The sequence below is a fragment of the Pollachius pollachius genome, assembly GCF_949987615.1.
Source record: "Pollachius pollachius genome assembly, chromosome: 14".
NCBI lineage: Eukaryota > Metazoa > Chordata > Actinopteri > Gadiformes > Gadidae > Pollachius > Pollachius pollachius.
Window position 1 is genome coordinate 10,404,073 of NC_136947.1, and position 19,181 is coordinate 10,423,253.

The following is a 19,181-nucleotide window of genomic DNA, read 5'->3' on the forward strand; positions in this document are numbered from 1 at the left end:
GGCTTCTGAGTGTGTTTTTGTGTGTTTGTGCATGTTCGTGTCTGTGTCTGTTCTGCAGCACTATAGGCAGCCTAGAATAGGAGTTCTGCATTACTTTGTGAGTATTTAGTTGTAAAGTAATGTAATTCTATAACACCAGAAACTCCACTCCAATCATTTTGAAGCAAAAAACCAGAGAAATACAAAGATAAAATACCCTGACACTAATCCAGTAGATCCTGTAATCTGTAAAAAGATAGAGAGAGAGAGAAAGAGAGAGAGAGAGAGAGAGAGAGAGAGAGAGAGAGAGGGAGAAGGAACAACTGCGGTCTGCCCCCCGTCTTAAGGCCTAATGAAACGGCCGGGGGACACACTGACATTTTGGCGTGAAAAGAGCAGCGGCGAGTCAAATCTTCTAAGTGCCACCGAAGGAGCCCTGGGGGACGCCTTAACCAACGAGCCTCATGTCCGGACCTTCGTTAGCCGCCGCTGCCGCAGCATCCGTCACCGAGGACACCGAGAAAACACACACACACACACTGACACCAAGAGAACACAAATGCACACACACACACACACACACACACACACACACAATAACACCAAGAGAACACACAAGCACAACAAACACACTCTAACACCAAGAGAACACACACACAAACATACACACTCTAACACACCATGAGAAAACACACACACACACACACACACACACACACACACACACACACACACACACACACTAACACACATGCACACTAACACCATGAGAACACAAACACACCATGAGAACACACACGCGCCATGCAGACCCCCTCTAACGGGGAGGGGGGAGGGGACAGGAAACGAGACGAAGCGCGAGTGGCTCGTTCGCTGCTACGCGGCGTTTGAGTTCAGAGGAACACGCAGGGGGGGAAGGCGATGTGTGGGAGGGGGCAGGGGCCCTATCCTTGTAACCACTCAAGGGGCCCCGTCCTTGTTACCAGTAAAGGGGTCCCCATCCTTGTTACCACTACAGGGGCCTCATCCTTGTTACCAATACAGGGGCCCTATCCTTGTAACCAGTAAAGGGGCCAACAAACCCTCTCTGCACATGTTGGATCTTCCCAGTGTGACCCCCTGTGGGCAGGACATAACTCAGTGAAACACAGAGACAGCGGACTGAAGACTGAGGAGGAATCAGCCGTTAGAAGGAGACACAATGCGCCAACCAGCGTCAAATAAACACTTATAAATAAAGTTTCGGAGCGTCCCCTTTCCCCGTAAGTCATCTAAATTGGTTGAGTTTGTGTGAAAGTTTTGATCGGTCCAAGTGGTTCTAACTGCGTCTCTGTACCCAAATAACTCATCCTGAAGCTCAGCCTCCAGCAGATGATTATACCCCAGAGAGACGGCAGGTAGGACGGGGGATCAGCCAATCACAGCCCCAGGAGGCCAGCCGCTACACCGGGGACATCGGGATACAGACGCGGAATCCTTTGGAGGCGAGACGAACGCCCACGCTCACAACAGTGCTCTTTAGCAAGGCGTTAGCGGTGAGTGCATTATGGGTAATCCCCCAGGGAGTATCCGCCACGGAGATGAGGAACATCTCGTCTCCGTGGCGCCGGGACCAGAGGACCGAACACAAAGACGTGTTCCTGCTGCAGACGCGGGGGGGTTTATGGTTCGATCCGGCCTAATGGATCGGCCTAATCCTAATCCAGCGGACCGCAGTCTAGACGCACAACACCCTTTATACACCCTGGATTATACCACACAACAACTAAACCAACTCTATATATAGAGATATACATAGAAACATGGAACGTAGAGAAAGAGAGAGAGAGAGAGAGAGAGAGAGAGAGAGAGAAAGAGAGAGAGAGAGACACAGAGACAGAGGGAGAGGGAGAGAAACAGTGGGAGAGAGTAATGGACAGAGAGAGAGACGGACAGACAGACAGACAGAGAGGGAGAGAGAGAGACAGAGGGAGAGAGAGTGTTAGAGAGAGACAGAGAAAGATGGAGAGAGAGACAGAGACAGAGAGATAGACAGCAGGAGAGAGAGAGGGAGAAACACAGACACTGTTAGAATAGATTGATGCATTCTTCATAGACGTTGTAAGATTATACCCTTGTTAATCGGCATTCAGCCCTATTGGTCTACATACAAACCAAACCTTCGGAAACTTAACTAAAACCAAACTAAACAAGCTCTTCCCAAACATCTCTGCACCCGAGCAGCATTTCAGCGGTATGAGTGAAATCATTCAGAGGTTTTCAGACCCGACGATACGATCGTTTACTTTTCATTGTTGGAACAAAGTGGTTTTCATGACTGAATACGAGATGGCCTCTGTGACGGGGCGGTTATGTACACAGCCCTGATCTCTCAGTTCTAGCAAGGTCTCCTCTGATGAAGATCTCCGACAGACAGCTGGAGGACACGGCTGCTGCACCACATTAACCGCCAAGGACTTCTGTCAAACACGGCGACATAAAGACACCAATACCAGACACACACACACAGATCAAACGCTCAGATTAAACCCCACGCCGAGAGGAGATGCAGTGATACGTCTGTTTGGTTAGAACTGAACAGTAGTGCAGTAAATACTTTTGAGGAATGACCTCCTGCGCAGAGGCCTCCGAGTGCCAGGGAAAACATAGTTCCCCTAACCTGCTCTTTGGAGCCTAATAATTGGAGGCAGAGGTAATTCTCCTAATTTGACCGATGAAGAAGGGGGGCAACCTATTAATTGATGTAATAAATGCAGCAAGAATAATGGGGAAGATTTCAAATGAGAAAAGGACGCAAAGTGGAAAATAAAGAGTGGAAATAAACTCCCGGTATGATGTTACCACCTAGTGGTCGAAAGTGTACATTACATATATTACTTAGAAATGACTTATATTTGTCGTAAGTAGTATTAAACGTTTTAAATTAAATTCGTAAATGTAAAATCCGCAACTGAAATGGAAAGGAATATTTTTCATTCATTAATCTTTTGCAACATCAATAACATTGAATGATGAAATGTATTGATTTACCAAACGTTGATTTATAACTCGTTTCTAAATTAGTTTCCAGTTTTGATGTTTTAATTTTCTGTTAAGGGATGTATAAGAAAATGAGTAAACGAATTAAAAGTATAAAGAGTCAGGAGCCTCACTATTGGTTTTCATAACCCGATGTCCTTCAAACCTGTAGTCTTTAGTCTCCACCAATCCCGAGCGAGCTTGTTGTTCCACCAGACCAATCACAGCCCCGTATGGTCGAACGTCACCTGTCATCTGCTGAACGCTACAGCGCAGCCGGCGTGAGTCCCTGACGATGCTGAGCTCATACTATGACTCCATGTGACATCACCCGGCAGATTATCTTTCTATCTAAACACTAATATTAATATATTAATAATGTTCCGTCAGGCCAAAGCGGTGGCGCGGAAGCTGCGATGTCTCAGGTGAGTGAAACGTTATTAATCAGCTCCAAATGTCGTATAAACACTGAGTAAGGTGAATTTTACGTTGTCAATCAGCTGCTATATGTCGTATAAGCACCCAGTAACGTGGGTGAGGGACATCCACCTTACTCAGTGTTTATACGACATATTGTAAGTAACGTGGAGTTGAGGAGTCCTGTGTTGTGGTCCTGGTCAGAGCCACGTGACTCAGAGTAACCCCCCCCCCCACCACCACCAGCAGCAGCTTCGGACCGAAGACCGCCTGGAGGCTCCAAAGCACGTCGGCCCGGGAGAGGGCTCTGCTCTACCGGCCAGGGCAGAGTATCGAGGGCTTCACGGTGAAAGAGGTAAACGTCCAGACCTCCATCAGACCCCCAGAGCTGATGAGGAGCGTTCTGGTCTCGTTACAAACCACACGTCTTTTGACCGTCTTAAGAGGGTATAACTAGAGGCTAAGGGTCTGACTTGTGGTTAAAGGGGTATAACTAGTGGTTAGGGGGTCTGACTCCGGGCTGAGGGGTTCTGGGTTAAAACCCCCACACCACTAGTTAAAAGCGGGTATAACTAGTGGTTAGGGGGTCTGACTCCGGGCTGAGGGGTTCTGGGTTAAAACCCCCACCTCCTCTGTCTGCCTGCAGGCGTTCTTGAGAAACTAGGATGGACGGTACATTATAGATATGGCTAGCCTGCTGTGTTATTACCTAGTGATCTGTCTGTCTGCCTGTATGTCTCATGGTCTATCTGCCTGTCTGTCTGACTGATGGTCGGTCTGTCTGACTGACTGATGGTCTGTCTGTCTGTCTGTCTGTCTGCCTGCAGGTGGTGGCGGTGCCTGACCTGTTTCTGACCGCCGTCAAACTGACCCACGACCGGACCGGAGCCCAGTACCTCCACGCCGCCAGAGATGACTCCAACAACCTCTTCAGGTGCCTGCATACCCGGACCCCAGACAGACTACCCTAACCTAACCCAACACAACAACAACTCATACCCTAACACCAGACAGACTGTACACTAACCCCCTAACCACACAATGTACCCGGACACTGTACCCTAACCCTAGACAGACTGTACCCTAACCCAAGACTGTGACCTGACCCTAGACTGTACCCTGACCCTAACCCTAACAGAATGCCCACTAACCCTAGACTGAACCCTAGCCCTAACCTGACAGATTACCCTAACCTGACCCAAACCTTACCCTTGAGTACCCTGACCCTAGACAGACTGATGAATGGCCAGGGGTGGTTTGTTTCTACTGGTCAGGGGTGCGTTTGTTTCTAGAGATAAGGTGTGCGTTTTTTTCTAGAGGTCAGGGGTGCATTTGTTTCTGGAGGTCAGGGGTCGGTTTCTTTCTAGAGGTCAGGGGTGCGTTTGTTTCTAGAGGTCAGGGGTCGGTTTTTTTCTGGAGGTCAGGGGTCAGTTTGTTTCTAGAGATCATGGGTCGGTTTGTTTCTAGAGGTCAGGGGTCGGTTTGTTTCTAGAGGTCAGGGATGCGTTTGTTTCTAGAGGTCAGGGGTCTGTTTGTTTCTAGAGGTCAGGGGTCAGTTTGTTTCTAGAGGTCAGGGATGCGTTTGTTTCTAGAAGTCAGGGATGCGTTTGTTTCTAGAGGTCAGGGGTCAGTTTGTTTCTAGAGATCATGGGTCGGTTTGTTTCTAGAGGTCAGGGGTCAGTTTGTTTCTAGAGGTCAGGGGTCAGTTTGTTTCTAGAGGTCAGGGATGCGTTTGTTTCTAGAGGTCAGGGGTCGGTTTGTTTCTAGAGGTCAGGGATGCGTTTGTTTCTAGAGGTCAGGGGTCGGTTTGTTTCTAGAGGTCAGGGGTGTGTTTGTTTCTGACGGTCAGGGTGCATTTGTTTTCCTCCCCAGCGTCATGTTGCGGACCACCCCCCGGGATAGCACAGGGGTCCCCCACATCCTGGAGCACACGGTGCTGTGTGGCTCCGAGAAGTTCCCCTGCAGAGACCCCTTCTTCAAGATGCTCAACCGCTCCCTCTCCACCTTCATGAACGCCTTCACCGGTACCTCCAACCCCACCTCACCTCCAACCCCACCCAGCTCCCACCCCACCCAGCTCCACCTCCACCACACCTCACCTCCACCCCCACCCAGCTCCAACCCCACTCAGCTCCACCCCCCCTGCTCCACCACACCTCACCTCCAACCCCACCCAGCTCCACCCCCCCCAGCTCCACCACACCTCACCTCCAACCCCACCCAGCTCCAACCCCACCCAGCTCCCACCCCACCCAGCTCCACCTCCACCACACCTCACCTCCACCCCCACCCAGCTCCAACCCCACCCAGCTCCACCCCCCCCTGCTCCACCACACCTCACCTCCAACCCCACCCAGCTCCACCCCCCCCAGCTCCACCACACCTCACCTCCAACCCCACCCAGCTCCAGCTCCACCTCACCTCCACCTCCACCCAGCTCCACCTCACCTCCACCCAGCTCCACCTCACCTCCACCCAGCTCCACCTCACCTCCACCCAGCTCCAGCTCCACCCAGCTCCACCTCCACCTTAACTCTAAACACTGGTCTGGTCTATTGGTCAGAGAGTTTGACTCCCTTACCACTCCCTCCATTAATATTTCACAAAGACTGATTGAGGGTGATTTAATGACTACCTAGCACTGATGCATTGTGGTCATTGTTGTTCTCTTATCTTCGTACTATCCTGTTGCATTGTGGTCATTGTTGTTCTATTCTCCTTTACTACCCTGTTGCATTGTGGTTATTGTGGTTCTCTTCTCTCGGTTATTCAGCCAGTGACTACACCATGTACCCGTTCTCCACCCAGAACTCCAAGGACTTCCAGAACCTTCTGTCTGTCTACCTGGATGCCGTGTTCTTCCCCTGCCTCCGCGAGCAGGACTTCAGGTCTGACCCATACCTTGGACCCGGTCTCAGGACTATAGGTCCTCTAGCACCTCTGATAAGGACGGGACCCATAATCAGGGCTTGTTATGAATTCTGGTTCTAAGGTTCTGAGGTTTAGTTGGAGGAACCAAAATACCTTCAGTGCAATTTGACTTAATTCCAGAATTTATGCAGAAAGGAAGGTGGAGGTGGTCTGACTGACAGGAGGGTGGAGGTGGTCTGACTGACAGGGGGGTGGAGGTGGTCTGACGGTGTTGTCTCCAGACAGGAGGGGTGGAGGCTGGAGAACGAGGACCCCCAGGACCTCAACTCTCCGCTGGTCTTTAAGGGCGTGGTCTTCAACGAGATGAAGGGAGCCTTCGTAAGCCCGTCCTCCTCATCCTCCCTCCCTCCTCATCCTCCCTCATTTAGAGACCGAGATTAATAGTGTGTATTATATTCAATTCATCAAGTAAAATCTCCCCTGTGTGTGTGTGCCTGTGCCTGTGTGCGTGTGTGTGCATGCTACAGTCGGACAGCGAGCGTGTGTACGGCCAGCAGCTGCAGAACAAGCTGTTCCCCGACCACACCTACTCCGTGGTGTCGGGAGGAGAGCCGCTGGACATCCCCGACCTCACCTGGGAGGAGCTCCGGCACTTCCACGCAACACACTACCACCCTAGCAACGCCAGGTACACACCCACCCTAGCAACGCCAGGTACAACCGCACTCCCGCCCTAGCAACGCCAGGTAGACCCGCACTGTCACCCTAGCAACGCCAGGTAGACCCGCAATGTCACCCTAGCAACGCCAGGTACACACCCACCCTAGCAACGCCAGGTACACTACCACCCTAGCAACGCCAGGTACACCCGCACTCCTGCCCTAGCAACGCCAGATATACGCCAGGGCCACGCCTCCCCTAGGCCCCCCCACCCCGGAGTGACCCTCTGGTCCTCCCGTCCGCAGGTTCTTCACCTACGGAGACCTGCCCCTGGAGCAGCACCTGCAGCAGATCCAGCAGGAGGCGCTGTCCCGCTTCGACCGCACAGAACCCGACACACACGTCCCCCCACAGACCGCCTGGTCCAGCCCGGTAAGACCAACCGCCAGCACGCACGCGCACACACACATACACGCCCGCAGCCCGCCTGGACCAGCCCGGTAAGACCGCACAAACTACACTCAGACTACTGCTCTGAATCTAACAAACTACACTCAGACTACTGCTCTGAATCTAACAAACTACACTCGGTCTACAGCTCTGAATCTAACAAACTACACTCAGACTACTGCTCTGAATCTAACAAACTACACTCACACTACAGCTCTGAATCTAACAAACTACACTCAGACTACTGCTCTGAATCTAACAAACTACACTCACACTACAGCTTTGAATCTAACAAACTACACTCGGACTACAGCTCTGAATCTAACAAACTACACTCGGACTACAGCTCTGAATCTAACAAACTACACTCGGACTACAGCTCTGAATCTATCAAACTACACTCAGACTACAGCTCTGAATCTAACAAACTACACTCAGACTACAGCTCTGAATCTATCAAACTACACTCGGACTACAGCTCTGAATCTAACAAACTACACTCGGACTACAGCTCTGAATCTAACAAACTACACTCAGACTACAGCTCTGAATCTTAGATACAGCCTCTTTAACACACCACACAAAAGGAGCCGTCCACAGTGAGTGATGTGATCATACGTTCTGCTCTCTGATTGGTCCCCCCTCCCCAGAAAGAGGACCATGTGACCTGTGGTCCAGACCCCCTGGCCCCGGACCCGAGCAAGCAAAGCACCGTGTGTGTGAGCTACCTGCTTGGGGAGTACGTCTCACACACACAGACACACGCACGCACGCACACATTCTAGAGCAGCAGTCACTGGTCAGGTGACATGACCAGCGACTGGGCATAGTTCAGTCAGTGGTCAGGCACACACACGACAGGTGCAGGCACGCAAACACACACACAAGCACGCAAACACACACACAGGCACAGACGCACGTGCACAAGCACATGTACAGACACACACACAGATGGGATTTAGGTATTGAGGTATTGACTATAGTACACACTCCATAGGTCTCTCTATGAGGAAAGAGGGAGGTTTGGTCCCGGGTTGTGACCCCCCCCTCTGTGACCCCACCCTCTCCAGCATCACAGACACCTTTGAGGCCTTCACCCTCAACCTGCTGTCTTCTCTGCTGATGTCCGGGCCCAACTCCCCCTTCTACCGCACGCTGCTGGAGCCCAAGATCGGGAGCGACTTCTCCTCCGTCGTAGGGTGGGTGGGGGCTCCCATCTGTGAGGTCACAGCTAGAGTGGACCTATCACAGGGCAGTATGCTAATGAGAAGGGTGTGGATCTCCTCTTGTTTTGTGTCAAGTATGTAACGGGATTAAAGATGACTGCCGTTAGTGCATGTTGATAGCATGTGTACGGTGTGTAGTAAAGACAGTGTGTATTATAAAGTGTTTGTTTTTAGTATAAAGTGTGTGTGTTGATAGTGTAGTGTGTGTGTTTATAGTTTAAAGTGTGTAGTATAGTGTGTGTAGTAATTGTGTGTATGATGTGTAGTATAACTAGTGTGTGTGTAGGTGTGAAGGAAGCACCCTTCAGGCCTCGTACAGCCGCGGTACTAGTCTAGTATAACTAGTGTGTAGTATAAAGTGTGTAGTACAAAGTGTGTACGTGTGTAGGTACGACGGCAGCACGCGGCAGGCCTCGTTCAGCGTGGGGCTCCAGGGGACGGCGGAGGAGGACGTGGAGAAGGTCAAACACATCATCAGCCAGACCATCAGGGAGGTCATCGCGTGAGTACTGACCCGGGACCAGCCCCCTACACTGATACCCTATGATACACACTGACCCGGGACCAGCCCCCTACACTGATACCCTATGATACACACTACAGTAGGATACAGACTGACCCGGGACCAGCCCCCTACACTGATACCCTATGATACACACTGACCCGGGACCAGCCCACTACACTGATACCCTATACTACAGTAGGATACAGACTGACCCGGGACCAGCCCCCCTACAGACTGACACAGTACGACACACTAGGAACCAGTATGGACCAACATGCAGTATGAACCAGTATGATCCAGTACCATGGTACAGTAGTTTTTCTGCTAAAATACTTCATCACAGAACAGAACCGTGGTAGTGCAGGGAGAGAACCCCCAAGTAGAGGGAGTGCTACCTTTATTTACATTTGACATCGCGTTTATCTTATGACCGCTCGAGTTTGAAGAGTAACCTCCTCTCTCTCCCTTTCTCCCCCGCCCTCCCCTAGGACGGGCTTCGAGGAGGAGCGTGTGGAGGCTCTGCTCCATAAGATCGAGATCCAGATGAAGCATCAGTCCACCAGCTTCGGCCTCTCCCTGGCCTCGGTAGGGTCACGCGACCTCCGACCCCCGGTCCACTGACCCCCGCTAGCAGGTTCCCCGGATGATTTATCCGCACCTGACGTGTGTGTGTGTGTGTGTGTGTGTGTAGTACATCGCATCGTGCTGGAACCACGACGGAGACCCCGTGGAGCTGCTGAAGATCGGGGAGCTGGTCTCCAGGTTCAGACGCTGCCTCCAGGAGAACCCCCGCTACCTCCAGGATAAGGTCCAGCACTACCTCCAGGTACACCCCCCCCCCTCCAAGACTAGGACCTAGCGCCCTTTAGGTAGCGCTGGACCTAGCCACAGCCTGCACATATCCCTGAAGTTAACCCTCTCCTTATCCAAGAGGAGACTTCAACCTCACGAATGGACGCTAGTGTGTAGCAGCTATTGGCTAACGGGTTCCATTACCGTCTCCAGGACAACCCCCACAGACTGACCCTGTCCATGAGCCCGGACCAGGCCTACCTAGAGAAGCAGGTCCTGGCCGAGCAGGAGAAGCTCCAGAGGAAGACCCAGGCGCTGACGGAGGGAGACCGCCAGGAGATCTACCACAAGGGTCAGACTCACCGCCGGTCTCTCTTACAGCTAGACCGCCCTCACCGCCCTGTCTCTCTTACACACTGCCCTGTCCCTCTTAACTAGACTCACTGCCCTGTCTCTCTTACACACCGCACTGTCTCTCTTACACACCAACCTGTCTCTCTTACACACCACACTGTCTCTCTTACACACCACACTGTCTCTCTGATAGCTAGACTGTCAGAGAGACAGGCGGTCGAACCCAGGACCATTGGGCTGGGGCCCCAGCCCCGGCCCTCCTCTGATAACATCAGGTGTCGGTGTCCTCAGGTCTGGAGCTGCTGGAGGCTCAGAGTCAAGCCCAGGACGCGTCCTGCCTGCCCGCCCTCCAGGTGTCTGACATCCAGCGCACCACCCCTACCACGCCCGTGGAGATGGGCACCGCAGGTACGCCCGACCTATAGTAGAACCATCTACAGTACCCACAAGACTGCACTAAAACCATCCCACAGTAGAACCACCCTACAGTATAACCACCGACAGTACAACCATCCTACAGTAGAACCATCCACAGTACTGCATTAGAACCATCCTACAGTACTGCAGTAGAACCATCCTACAGTAGAACCATCCTACAGTAGAACCATCCTACAGTACTGCAGTAGAACCATCCTACAGTACTGCAGTAGAACCATCACTGTGTATTGCAGTAGAACCACTACTTATTAAATCTCTCTCTGAGTCCATGTATTAAAGCTCTCTCTCCTCGACCAGGGGGCGTGGCCGTGCAGTACTGCGAGCAGCCGACCAATGGGATGCTGTACTTCCGGTCCATGTGCAGTCTAAACACGTTGCCAGAGGAGCTGAAGGTCTACGTTCCTCTGTTCTGCAGCGTCCTCACCCAGTGAGTCCCTGTCTTCAGGGTTAGGGTTACAGGACCTTAGGTTCTACGTTCCTCTGTTCTGCAGCGTCCTCACCCAGTGAGGCTCTGTCAGCGCCGCTCTCCTTAGAGATGTTCCAATAAAAAAGAAAATCAGATTGCTGAGCTTTAGTATCGGCCGATACCGAGTATATACCAACACAGCATCTAGCATTGTGTCTACTAACAGCACTTGTTCTCATTGAAGGGTTCTCATATGATGACAGCAATGTATAGTCGGTTCACTTACTTACACATTTACATTTATAATCGCTAATTATTATAATACATTTGTATTCTTGTAGAGTTAAGCGTGAGCATCCCATGTTTTTACGACTTGGTAGCTCTTCGGTCAGAGATGACACGTGTCCCGTTCCGACACCGCAGTGGTTGAGATGTCCTCTGTGTAGTAAAGGGCTCATGTGATGGTATCAGATCGGCGCATCGACTGTTGCTCGCCGATACCCGATTGGAGGAATTTCAGATACTGGTGTCGGTATCGGAACAACTCCAGGTAACCCGGTACATCCCCCCCACCCCCCCAGGCTGGGCTGCGGCTCTCTGGACTACCGGCAGCAGGCCCAGCAGATGGAGCTCAAGACGGGCGGGATGTCCGTCTCCCCCCTGGTGGTCCAGGACTCCGCCCACCTCGACATGTACGAACAGGTGAGTCTGACTCTGCCCACCTCGACATGTACGAACAGGTGAGTCGACTCCGCCCACCTCGACATGTACGAACAGGTGAGTCTGACTCTGCCCACCTCGATAGGTGGGCGACCCCTGGCAATGCGTCAGTCCTGACTGAAGGCAGGAAGTGGGGGTTCTGAAGGCAGGAAGTGGGGTTCTGAGCACAGGAAGTGGCCTTCTGAAGGCAGGAAGTGGGATTCTGAAGGCAGGAAGTAGGGTTCTGAGTACAGGTAGTAGGGTTCTGAGCACAGGAAGTAGGGTTCTGACCGCTAGCTCTGTCTTCCAGGGAGTCCTGCTCTTCTCCTCCTGTCTGGAGCGCAACGTTCCTGACATGTTCGGCCTATGGAGCGATATCTTCAACAGGTGAGGGGTTACCTTTAGGTTGTGTGTTTATCAGTAAGAGCTCCAAAATCGGGCTGAAACATCCACTCCCAAGCTAGTCCCAGGACTGTTAGCGTCTGGGACTAGCTCGGCGTCCCGTGCTAACCCCGTCCCTTCCCTAAAGCCCTCACTTTGACGACGAGGAACGCCTGCGCGTGCTCGTGATGATGTCAGCGCAGGAGCTGGCCAATGGGATCTCCTACTCGGGTCACATGTACGCCATGACGCAGACGGGGCGGAGCCTGACCCCGGCCGGGGGGCTGCAGGAGACGTTTGGGGGGATGGAGCAGGTGAGACCGCACAGACCAGCTGGTGAATGGACTGCATTCATACAGCGCTGTTCTCACCAGTGGCCACTCATTCACCCATTCATGTACACATTCACACACCGACGGCGGTGTCAGCCTAGCAGGGCGACAGCCAGCTCGTCAGGAGCAGTCAGGGTGAGGCGTCTTGCTCAGGGACACAGCGTCACACTAGGAGGTGCTGGGGATCGAACGAGCAATTGCCTGCTTGGGGATTATTCAAGGACACTTTTTCACTTGGGGTCGCCGGTAATCAAACCAGCAGCCCTCTGGTAGTCGGCAAGGCAACCCGACATTTAAAGTGGATACATAAAGTCAATGTGAAACACTTTTAAAGTGGTTCCACACAACTTCCTGCTCCGGTCTGAGTCTGTGCGTTGTCGTGGCAACTAGGTGAAGTTCATGAAGAGGATAGCGGAGATGTCGGACCTCGGCCCGGTCCTACGCGCCCTCCCTCGGATCAAGAAGCACGTCCTGAACCCTGACAACATGAGGTGAGCCTCCACCGGCACCTCGTTGACACCGACCGTAGTTACCAAACGTTACGCTAACCGTATATTTTATAGTTAGTTTCTAGTTACAAAGCATGAGAGAACGATCGTTGTGTTGCCATGGTTACGGCAGGTGTGCGGTGAACGCAACGCCTCAGAAGATGTCCGCCGCGGCGGGACAGCTGGAGTCCTTCATGAAGGACGTGGCCGGAAACAGATGCTCACACAAGACCACCAGCCCCCACATCGTAGAGGTAGGACCACCAGACCACCAGACCCCTATAGTAGAGGTAGGACCACCAGCCCCCACATCGTAGAGGTAGGACCACCAGACCCCCATTGTAGAGGTAGGACCACCAGACCCCCATCGTAGAGGTAGGACCACCAGACCACCAGCCCCCACATCGTAGAGGTAGGACCACCAGACCCCCATCGTAGAGGTAGGACCACCAGACCACCAGACCCCCATCGTAGAGGTAGGACCACCAGACCACCAGACCCCCCATCGTAGAGGTAGGACCACCAGACCCCCATCGTAGAGGTAGGACCACCAGACCACCAGACCCCCATAGTAGAGGTAGGACCACCAGACCCCCATAGTAGAGGTAGGACCACCAGACCCCCATCGTAGAGGTAGGACCACCAGACCCCCATAGTAGAGGTAGGACCACCAGACCAACATCTTCTATGTAGGGACCACCATAGTAGAGGTCAGGAGTGCGGACCTCTTGCCCAGGTCAGCTTTAATAAATGTAACGTCTGCCTTCTTTCCTCAGCGGCCGGTTGAAGACTCTGACGCCAGCAGGAAGCTGGTCTCGGTAAGCTGACCAAATCAACACGGCCCTTCCCTCTGAGAGCACTCCTTCATCTACAACACATGATTATAATGATCCAAGCTAGAAGTCTTCAGCCAAGTTTTGTTTCACTTTTAAAGAATTTAAGCTAAAATGAACCAATGGCTGCTGATGAGTTAGCTTCCGAACACTACTGAACGCTGCTCTGGTGGAGCAGACCCGAGGGCATCCTGGTCATGAGCAGCGCTTACGTGCTAACCAGAGAACGCTAGGTAGCGCTTATGTGCTAACTAGATACCGCTAGGCTAGTTCTTCTCACCCTGCCAGCTGGTGGCGTGGGCTGTCTAACAGGAAGTGTCTGTGTGTGTCCGCTGTGCAACAGGAAGTGGGGTTCCAGCCATGCCAGATGAAGACCTTTTTCCCGATGGCGTTCCCCGTCAACTTTGTCAGCGAGAGCATCCGCACCGTGCCGTTCACACACACCGACTACGCCAGGTACCCTCAAGGACCCCTTATTTACCCCAAAGGACCCCTTAAGGACCCCTTACTTACCCTCAACGACCCCTTAATTATCCCCCTGGACCCCTTACTTAAGTCTTAACCGAATTAAGTAAATTGAATTCACATGAGTTTGTCCAGTTCAGTTCAGTTTGTTGTTCCCTTGTTGATATCCTTCTAACTGGTTTAATATTAAAACCAGCCCCAGATTCGGGACCAGACATTAAATCAATTTGAACAAGTGGTGAAATAGACAACATGTTGTCAAAGTTCAGTAACATTGAAGGCACGCGTCTCATTGTGACCGTCTGTCCCTCAGTCTGTACATCCTGGCAAGGATGATGACGGCCAAGTACCTCCACGGGGAGATCAGAGAGAAGGGCGGGGCCTACGGGGGCGGAGCCCGGATGGGAGGCGGCCTCTTCTCCTTCTACTCTTACAGGTGAGCGAAGCCAATCAGAACATTTGGTTTGTTTATGTATATCATGACAGTTAAGGTATGTTGTGATGTTAAAAGACATGCAAGAGAATCACCGTAGTCTTATTCTACAAGGGCTTTCCAGTCCAACAATATACATCCCCCAAAGCCTTTTCCTGTGTGTTTAAGAGATCCTAACTCTACTTCCTGTGTCTTTAGGGACCCTAACTCGGTGCAGACCCTGTCAGCGTTCCGCAGGGGGGTCGACTGGGCGCGCTCCGGTTCCTTCTCCCAGCAGGACATTGACGAGGCCAAGCTGTCCGTGTTCTCCGCTGTTGACAACCCCGTGGCGCCCTCCGACAAAGGTACAGAGGGTTCCCCTCGCTCCTTAGGAGAACCGTCCCAATGTTCAAGGGGTAGACGCTTTAATCTAAAGCCACTTACAATAAGTACATTTGTCAGAAGAAAGAGAATCAACAATATATCGCTGTCGGTTCAGTAAGGACGTTCATAGTTCATGCCAAGCACTAACAATCGCTAGGTTAACCCATTCCCCGTATACAACAGAGATAGCTAGGAGAAGATGCTACACAATGCTAAGTACTAAAGATAGCAAGGATAAGATGCTACTTGATGTTAAGTACTATTTTAAAGTGCCAAGAGGGGTGGGGGGGTTATCCTTAGTAGAACCTTCTCTACATTCTCTAATAGTACGTTCTCCGCGTGGACAAGGGGTGTGTGGGCGGTAGTGGTTGGGGTTGTGACCTGACTTCCTGTGCAGGTATGGGTCGCTTCCTGAACGGGATGACGGACGAAGTGCGGCAGGCCCACCGCGAGAGGCTGTTCGCCGTGTCGCAGAAGGAGCTGGTGGACGTAGCGTCTAGGTGAGCTAAGCTAAGAGTCAGCTGTTTGGGTGTATAGCTACGTGTTGCTTATGTGCTAATGTCTTCCCAGGTACCTCGGCGTCGGCCAGCAGACCAGCGCGGCCGCCATCTTGGGCCCAGAGAACGAGAGCATAAAGAAGGACCCATCTTGGATCATCAAATAACTGCTCCATTTCAGAGACTATTTATGTACTGCTAAAATCTGTTTCATAATCCGTTAAAATGTCAAGCTTTTGATGAGTGACTGAACGCACACAAAAGGTTATTTTATATTGATGTAGATATACAATGTTAATTTCTATTTGGTATTCATGGAAACCGAGTAATCGTGTTGAATAAACTTATAAAAAAAACCTGCTTCTAGCAAATCCTTCCTCATGAGACACTGGGCTCTCAAGGGAGATTTGAGTTAAACCATCAACTCTCTGTATGGCTATTCAAGTTCCATGAAAAGTTACTCCAGAATCAATTCAAAGAATTTGTTAACGGCAAGATGCTCTAACAAATTAGTCTGTACCAAGTTAACCTGTCCACACGTTTTTAAGTCAAGCATTTTATTCACATGAAACAACTTACAGTATATATAAAATTACATCAAGTAACATTTGCTGACTTTAAAGTAATTAAAAAAAAAGGTGAGCAGAGTTGCGGAGAACATTGAAGAGTAACCAAAAAAGTAAATACAAGAATCAGTCTTAAAAGAGTTGGTTTTCCATCTTCTATTCAGATAAAGCTATTTAATTGGCTAGACATCCCTTCAGATGTCCCGCCTTCAGAAAAGAGACAACACCCACCAAGCCCTTATAAGGACAACACTAAGTCCAGCCGAGGAAGGAGGAGGAAACCAGGATAAGGACCGCCCAGTGGGGACCCTCCTCCCAGTAACTCGGCATCTTCTCATCCCTGGTGACTTCGGGGGCTTTAATTCTGGGTGGCGCAGGTTGGGTCAGGGCGTCTGCTCCAGACTGAGAACCGTTTGTTTTAATAAGAACTGAGATGGTTTTTAGACGACGTCGGTAGGTTGAGTCAACTTGGTGGGGTGGGGCCTTGGGCCGCTGCCCACCTGACGGAGAGGTGGGGGTCTTCAGGTTGGAACAGTAGATCTACCTGGTCCTTGCCTGTCACTACAGGAAAGAACGAAAACTGTTCAGCGTCACGTCACCCAGTAAAAGGGAATAAAACATTGAACAAAAATTGGTCATGACGCAACATGAAATAAAACAGCAAAATAGAAAAGGAGCTAACCTGAAGTTGGGGTCCCTCGAAACAACTTGATGCTCCTCTAGGTCTAGGATCTGCTGAACCAGGTCGTCAAGACGACCGCCTCCAACAGCCAAGGGGTAGTCATGACGACCCTCCGATCTCTAGGATGCCTCAATCAAATGTTGGTCTCCTCACTTGAATGTGAAGATGGTTCATCATTAGACCCAGGGGAACATTTAACCCCCAGCCTTACAGGGGACCACATCATAAACAGGTTGGAGGAAGAGGAGTGACGTTCCCACCAAGTCTCGAGCGTGGACTCCAGACCCTTCAGAGCTCCTGGTCTCTGACCACTAGGGGTCTCACACTACCCCTCTGAGCCAGACTGCAGTCCTGGAGATTAAAAGAGATTCACATTTCAACTTGTTGACTGAGATATGATCAATTACCATCTAAACTAGATTTGTTATCATAACTCAAACATCAGCAGAGATCTCCTTCTGGATGGAAGTGAGTCTTCCTCCTCAGAGTCATCCCCACCCTAAGGTCTGGTCCGGAAAGCCCCTTCCTGGCCAGCCGGTACTGCTACGAGATTAAACACCCGTTACCATGACTACAGTCAGGGTACCAGACACTTCCACACATCTTCCCTTTTTTGTCATTTTGTTCAACTTTATCCAAAGTGTCTGACACTGAATCAAGATCGATTCTGGCTGACGGCTGGCCTATCCTGCCCCTGCCCCTGCCCTGCTCTGAAGGTAAATCTATAAAGAGTTCCAGTCCTCACCCTGAGGGGCTCCTCACCAGGAGATGGAAGATCTGCATCCGTCTGGGCCTGGCAGATATACAAATGTACACGTTCACTACATGACCAGACTCATTATGTATTTTAAAGTGTTTAATATTAATAGTTTAGAAATACCTTACCGGTGTAAAGTGCCGCTCTGCTGCCGTGGCAGATTTCCAGACCTTTCAAGACACGGAACTTTGTGTTGCTGATAATACTGGCGTTTGTGCTGACATTTTGTAAGTGTTGAGGTCATTTTCAAATTGGTCAAATAATATTATTAAGCTGTAAGTCAGAATGACAGTTTCCGGATAAATAACTGAATAGAAATTCGTCCATTTTATGTTTGAAGTCACCGTAAAGTACCAGTTCAAGGCCAAGATGCTTGTGCAATTGATTGATTGAACCAATGGCCCCCAGTTCAGCAGCACTGCAGGTCGTGCGGCCAAATTCGTCCATTTCCAACACGACAAATTATTCACGAACCAAACTCAAGGTACTCAACCAAGTCAAAGTTCACCAGACCCAAACTAGACCCTGGTCCAGAACCCAAGACCACAATGAGTCCTCCAGACTGGTCCAACCCAACAACATCCCCGGTCCTGTTTGAACCTAACACTGCAGCGGTGATGAACAACAAGTCAGTAAGCATCAAACCAACCAGCAGCATGGGCAAACAAAACCAGCAGCAAACAAAACCAGCAGCAAGAGCAAACAAAACCAGCAGCAAACAAAACCAGCAGCATGAATAAACAAAACCAGCAGCATAAACAAACAAAACCAGCAGCATGAATAAACAAAACCAGCAGCATAAATAAACAAAACCAGCAGCATGAATAAACAAAACCAGCAGCAAACAAAACCAGCAGCAAACAAAACCAGCAGCCAGCAGAGCCGGCCCCAGCAGCAGGGCGGCCCCGGCAGCAGGGCGGCCCCGGCAGCAGGGCGGCCCCGGCAGCAGGGCGGCCCCGGCAGCAGGGCGGCCCCGGCAGCAGGGCGGCCCCAGCAGGGCGGCCCCAGCAGCAGGGCGGCCCCGGCAGGGCGGCCCCAGCAGCAGGGCGGCCCCAGCAGGGCGGCCCCAGCAGCAGGGCGGCCCCGGCAGCAGGGCGGCCCCAGCAGCAGGGCGGCCCCAGCAGGGCGGCCCCAGCAGCAGGGCGGCCCCGGCAGCAGGGCGGCCCCGGCAGCAGGGCGGCCCCAGCAGCAGCGTCTCAATGTGTTGAAGGTTGAAGAAAGTGAAGCAGGAAGTGTTGAGTATCTGGAGGTGTGTGCGTGTTTAATGTCCATCAGTACATCAACATGGAGTCCATGCTCTGGATAACACTCTCACAGCCCCACTCATCCACAGGTCCACTCTCACCACATCCCACTAACCACCAACCACCCAGACCGTCTGTCCGTCCCCTAGTCCCTGGTGGTCTGATGCTTCAGAGACCTTCCTCCGAGGCCTTCACCCGGACTCTGCTGTAGTAAACCAGCTGGGTATGACGTCATCATCATGCTGTAGTAAACCAGCTGGGTATGACGTCATCATCATGCTGTAGACCAGCTGGGTATGACATTATGTAGTAGACCAGCTGGGTA

General features: G+C 51.5%; 1 protein-coding gene across 2 annotated transcripts; it reads left to right on the forward strand.

The window, feature by feature from the left end:
• Nucleotides 1-3,281: 3,281 nt before the first annotated feature.
• pitrm1 (pitrilysin metallopeptidase 1) lies at nt 3,282-15,925 on the forward strand. Of its 2 annotated transcripts, none has more exons than XM_079751440.1 (27): nt 3,282-3,422; nt 3,661-3,769; nt 4,242-4,348; nt 5,287-5,438; nt 6,188-6,302; nt 6,567-6,663; nt 6,813-6,973; nt 7,251-7,377; nt 8,046-8,134; nt 8,466-8,594; nt 9,010-9,123; nt 9,615-9,711; nt 9,818-9,952; nt 10,132-10,270; nt 10,564-10,680; nt 11,008-11,137; nt 11,698-11,818; nt 12,126-12,202; nt 12,345-12,510; nt 12,919-13,019; nt 13,150-13,270; nt 13,793-13,834; nt 14,193-14,305; nt 14,628-14,750; nt 14,946-15,091; nt 15,508-15,610; nt 15,681-15,925. In XM_079751440.1, the coding sequence occupies exons 1-27, from the start codon at nt 3,376-3,378 to the stop codon at nt 15,772-15,774; spliced, it is 3,072 nt and encodes a 1,023-aa protein (XP_079607566.1). In that variant the 5' UTR covers nt 3,282-3,375; the 3' UTR covers nt 15,775-15,925. The 2 variants fall into 2 exon arrangements, with proteins under 2 accessions (XP_079607566.1, XP_079607567.1); XM_079751441.1 differs by having other exon boundaries at nt 3,664-3,769.
• The last annotated feature ends 3,256 nt before the right edge of the window (nt 15,926-19,181 follow it).

Excerpts from the sequence above, each read along its gene's own strand:
- pitrm1 (XM_079751440.1), top strand. The coding sequence starts at position 3,376 with ATGTTCCGTCAGGCCAAAGCGGTGGCGCGGAAGCTGCGATGTCTCAG. Across the intron at positions 8,135-8,465 it reads GTGAGCTACCTGCTTGGGGA|CATCACAGACACCTTTGAGG; the intron begins GTACGTCTCACA and ends CACCCTCTCCAG. Across the intron at positions 9,124-9,614 it reads ACCATCAGGGAGGTCATCGC|GACGGGCTTCGAGGAGGAGC; the intron begins GTGAGTACTGAC and ends GCCCTCCCCTAG.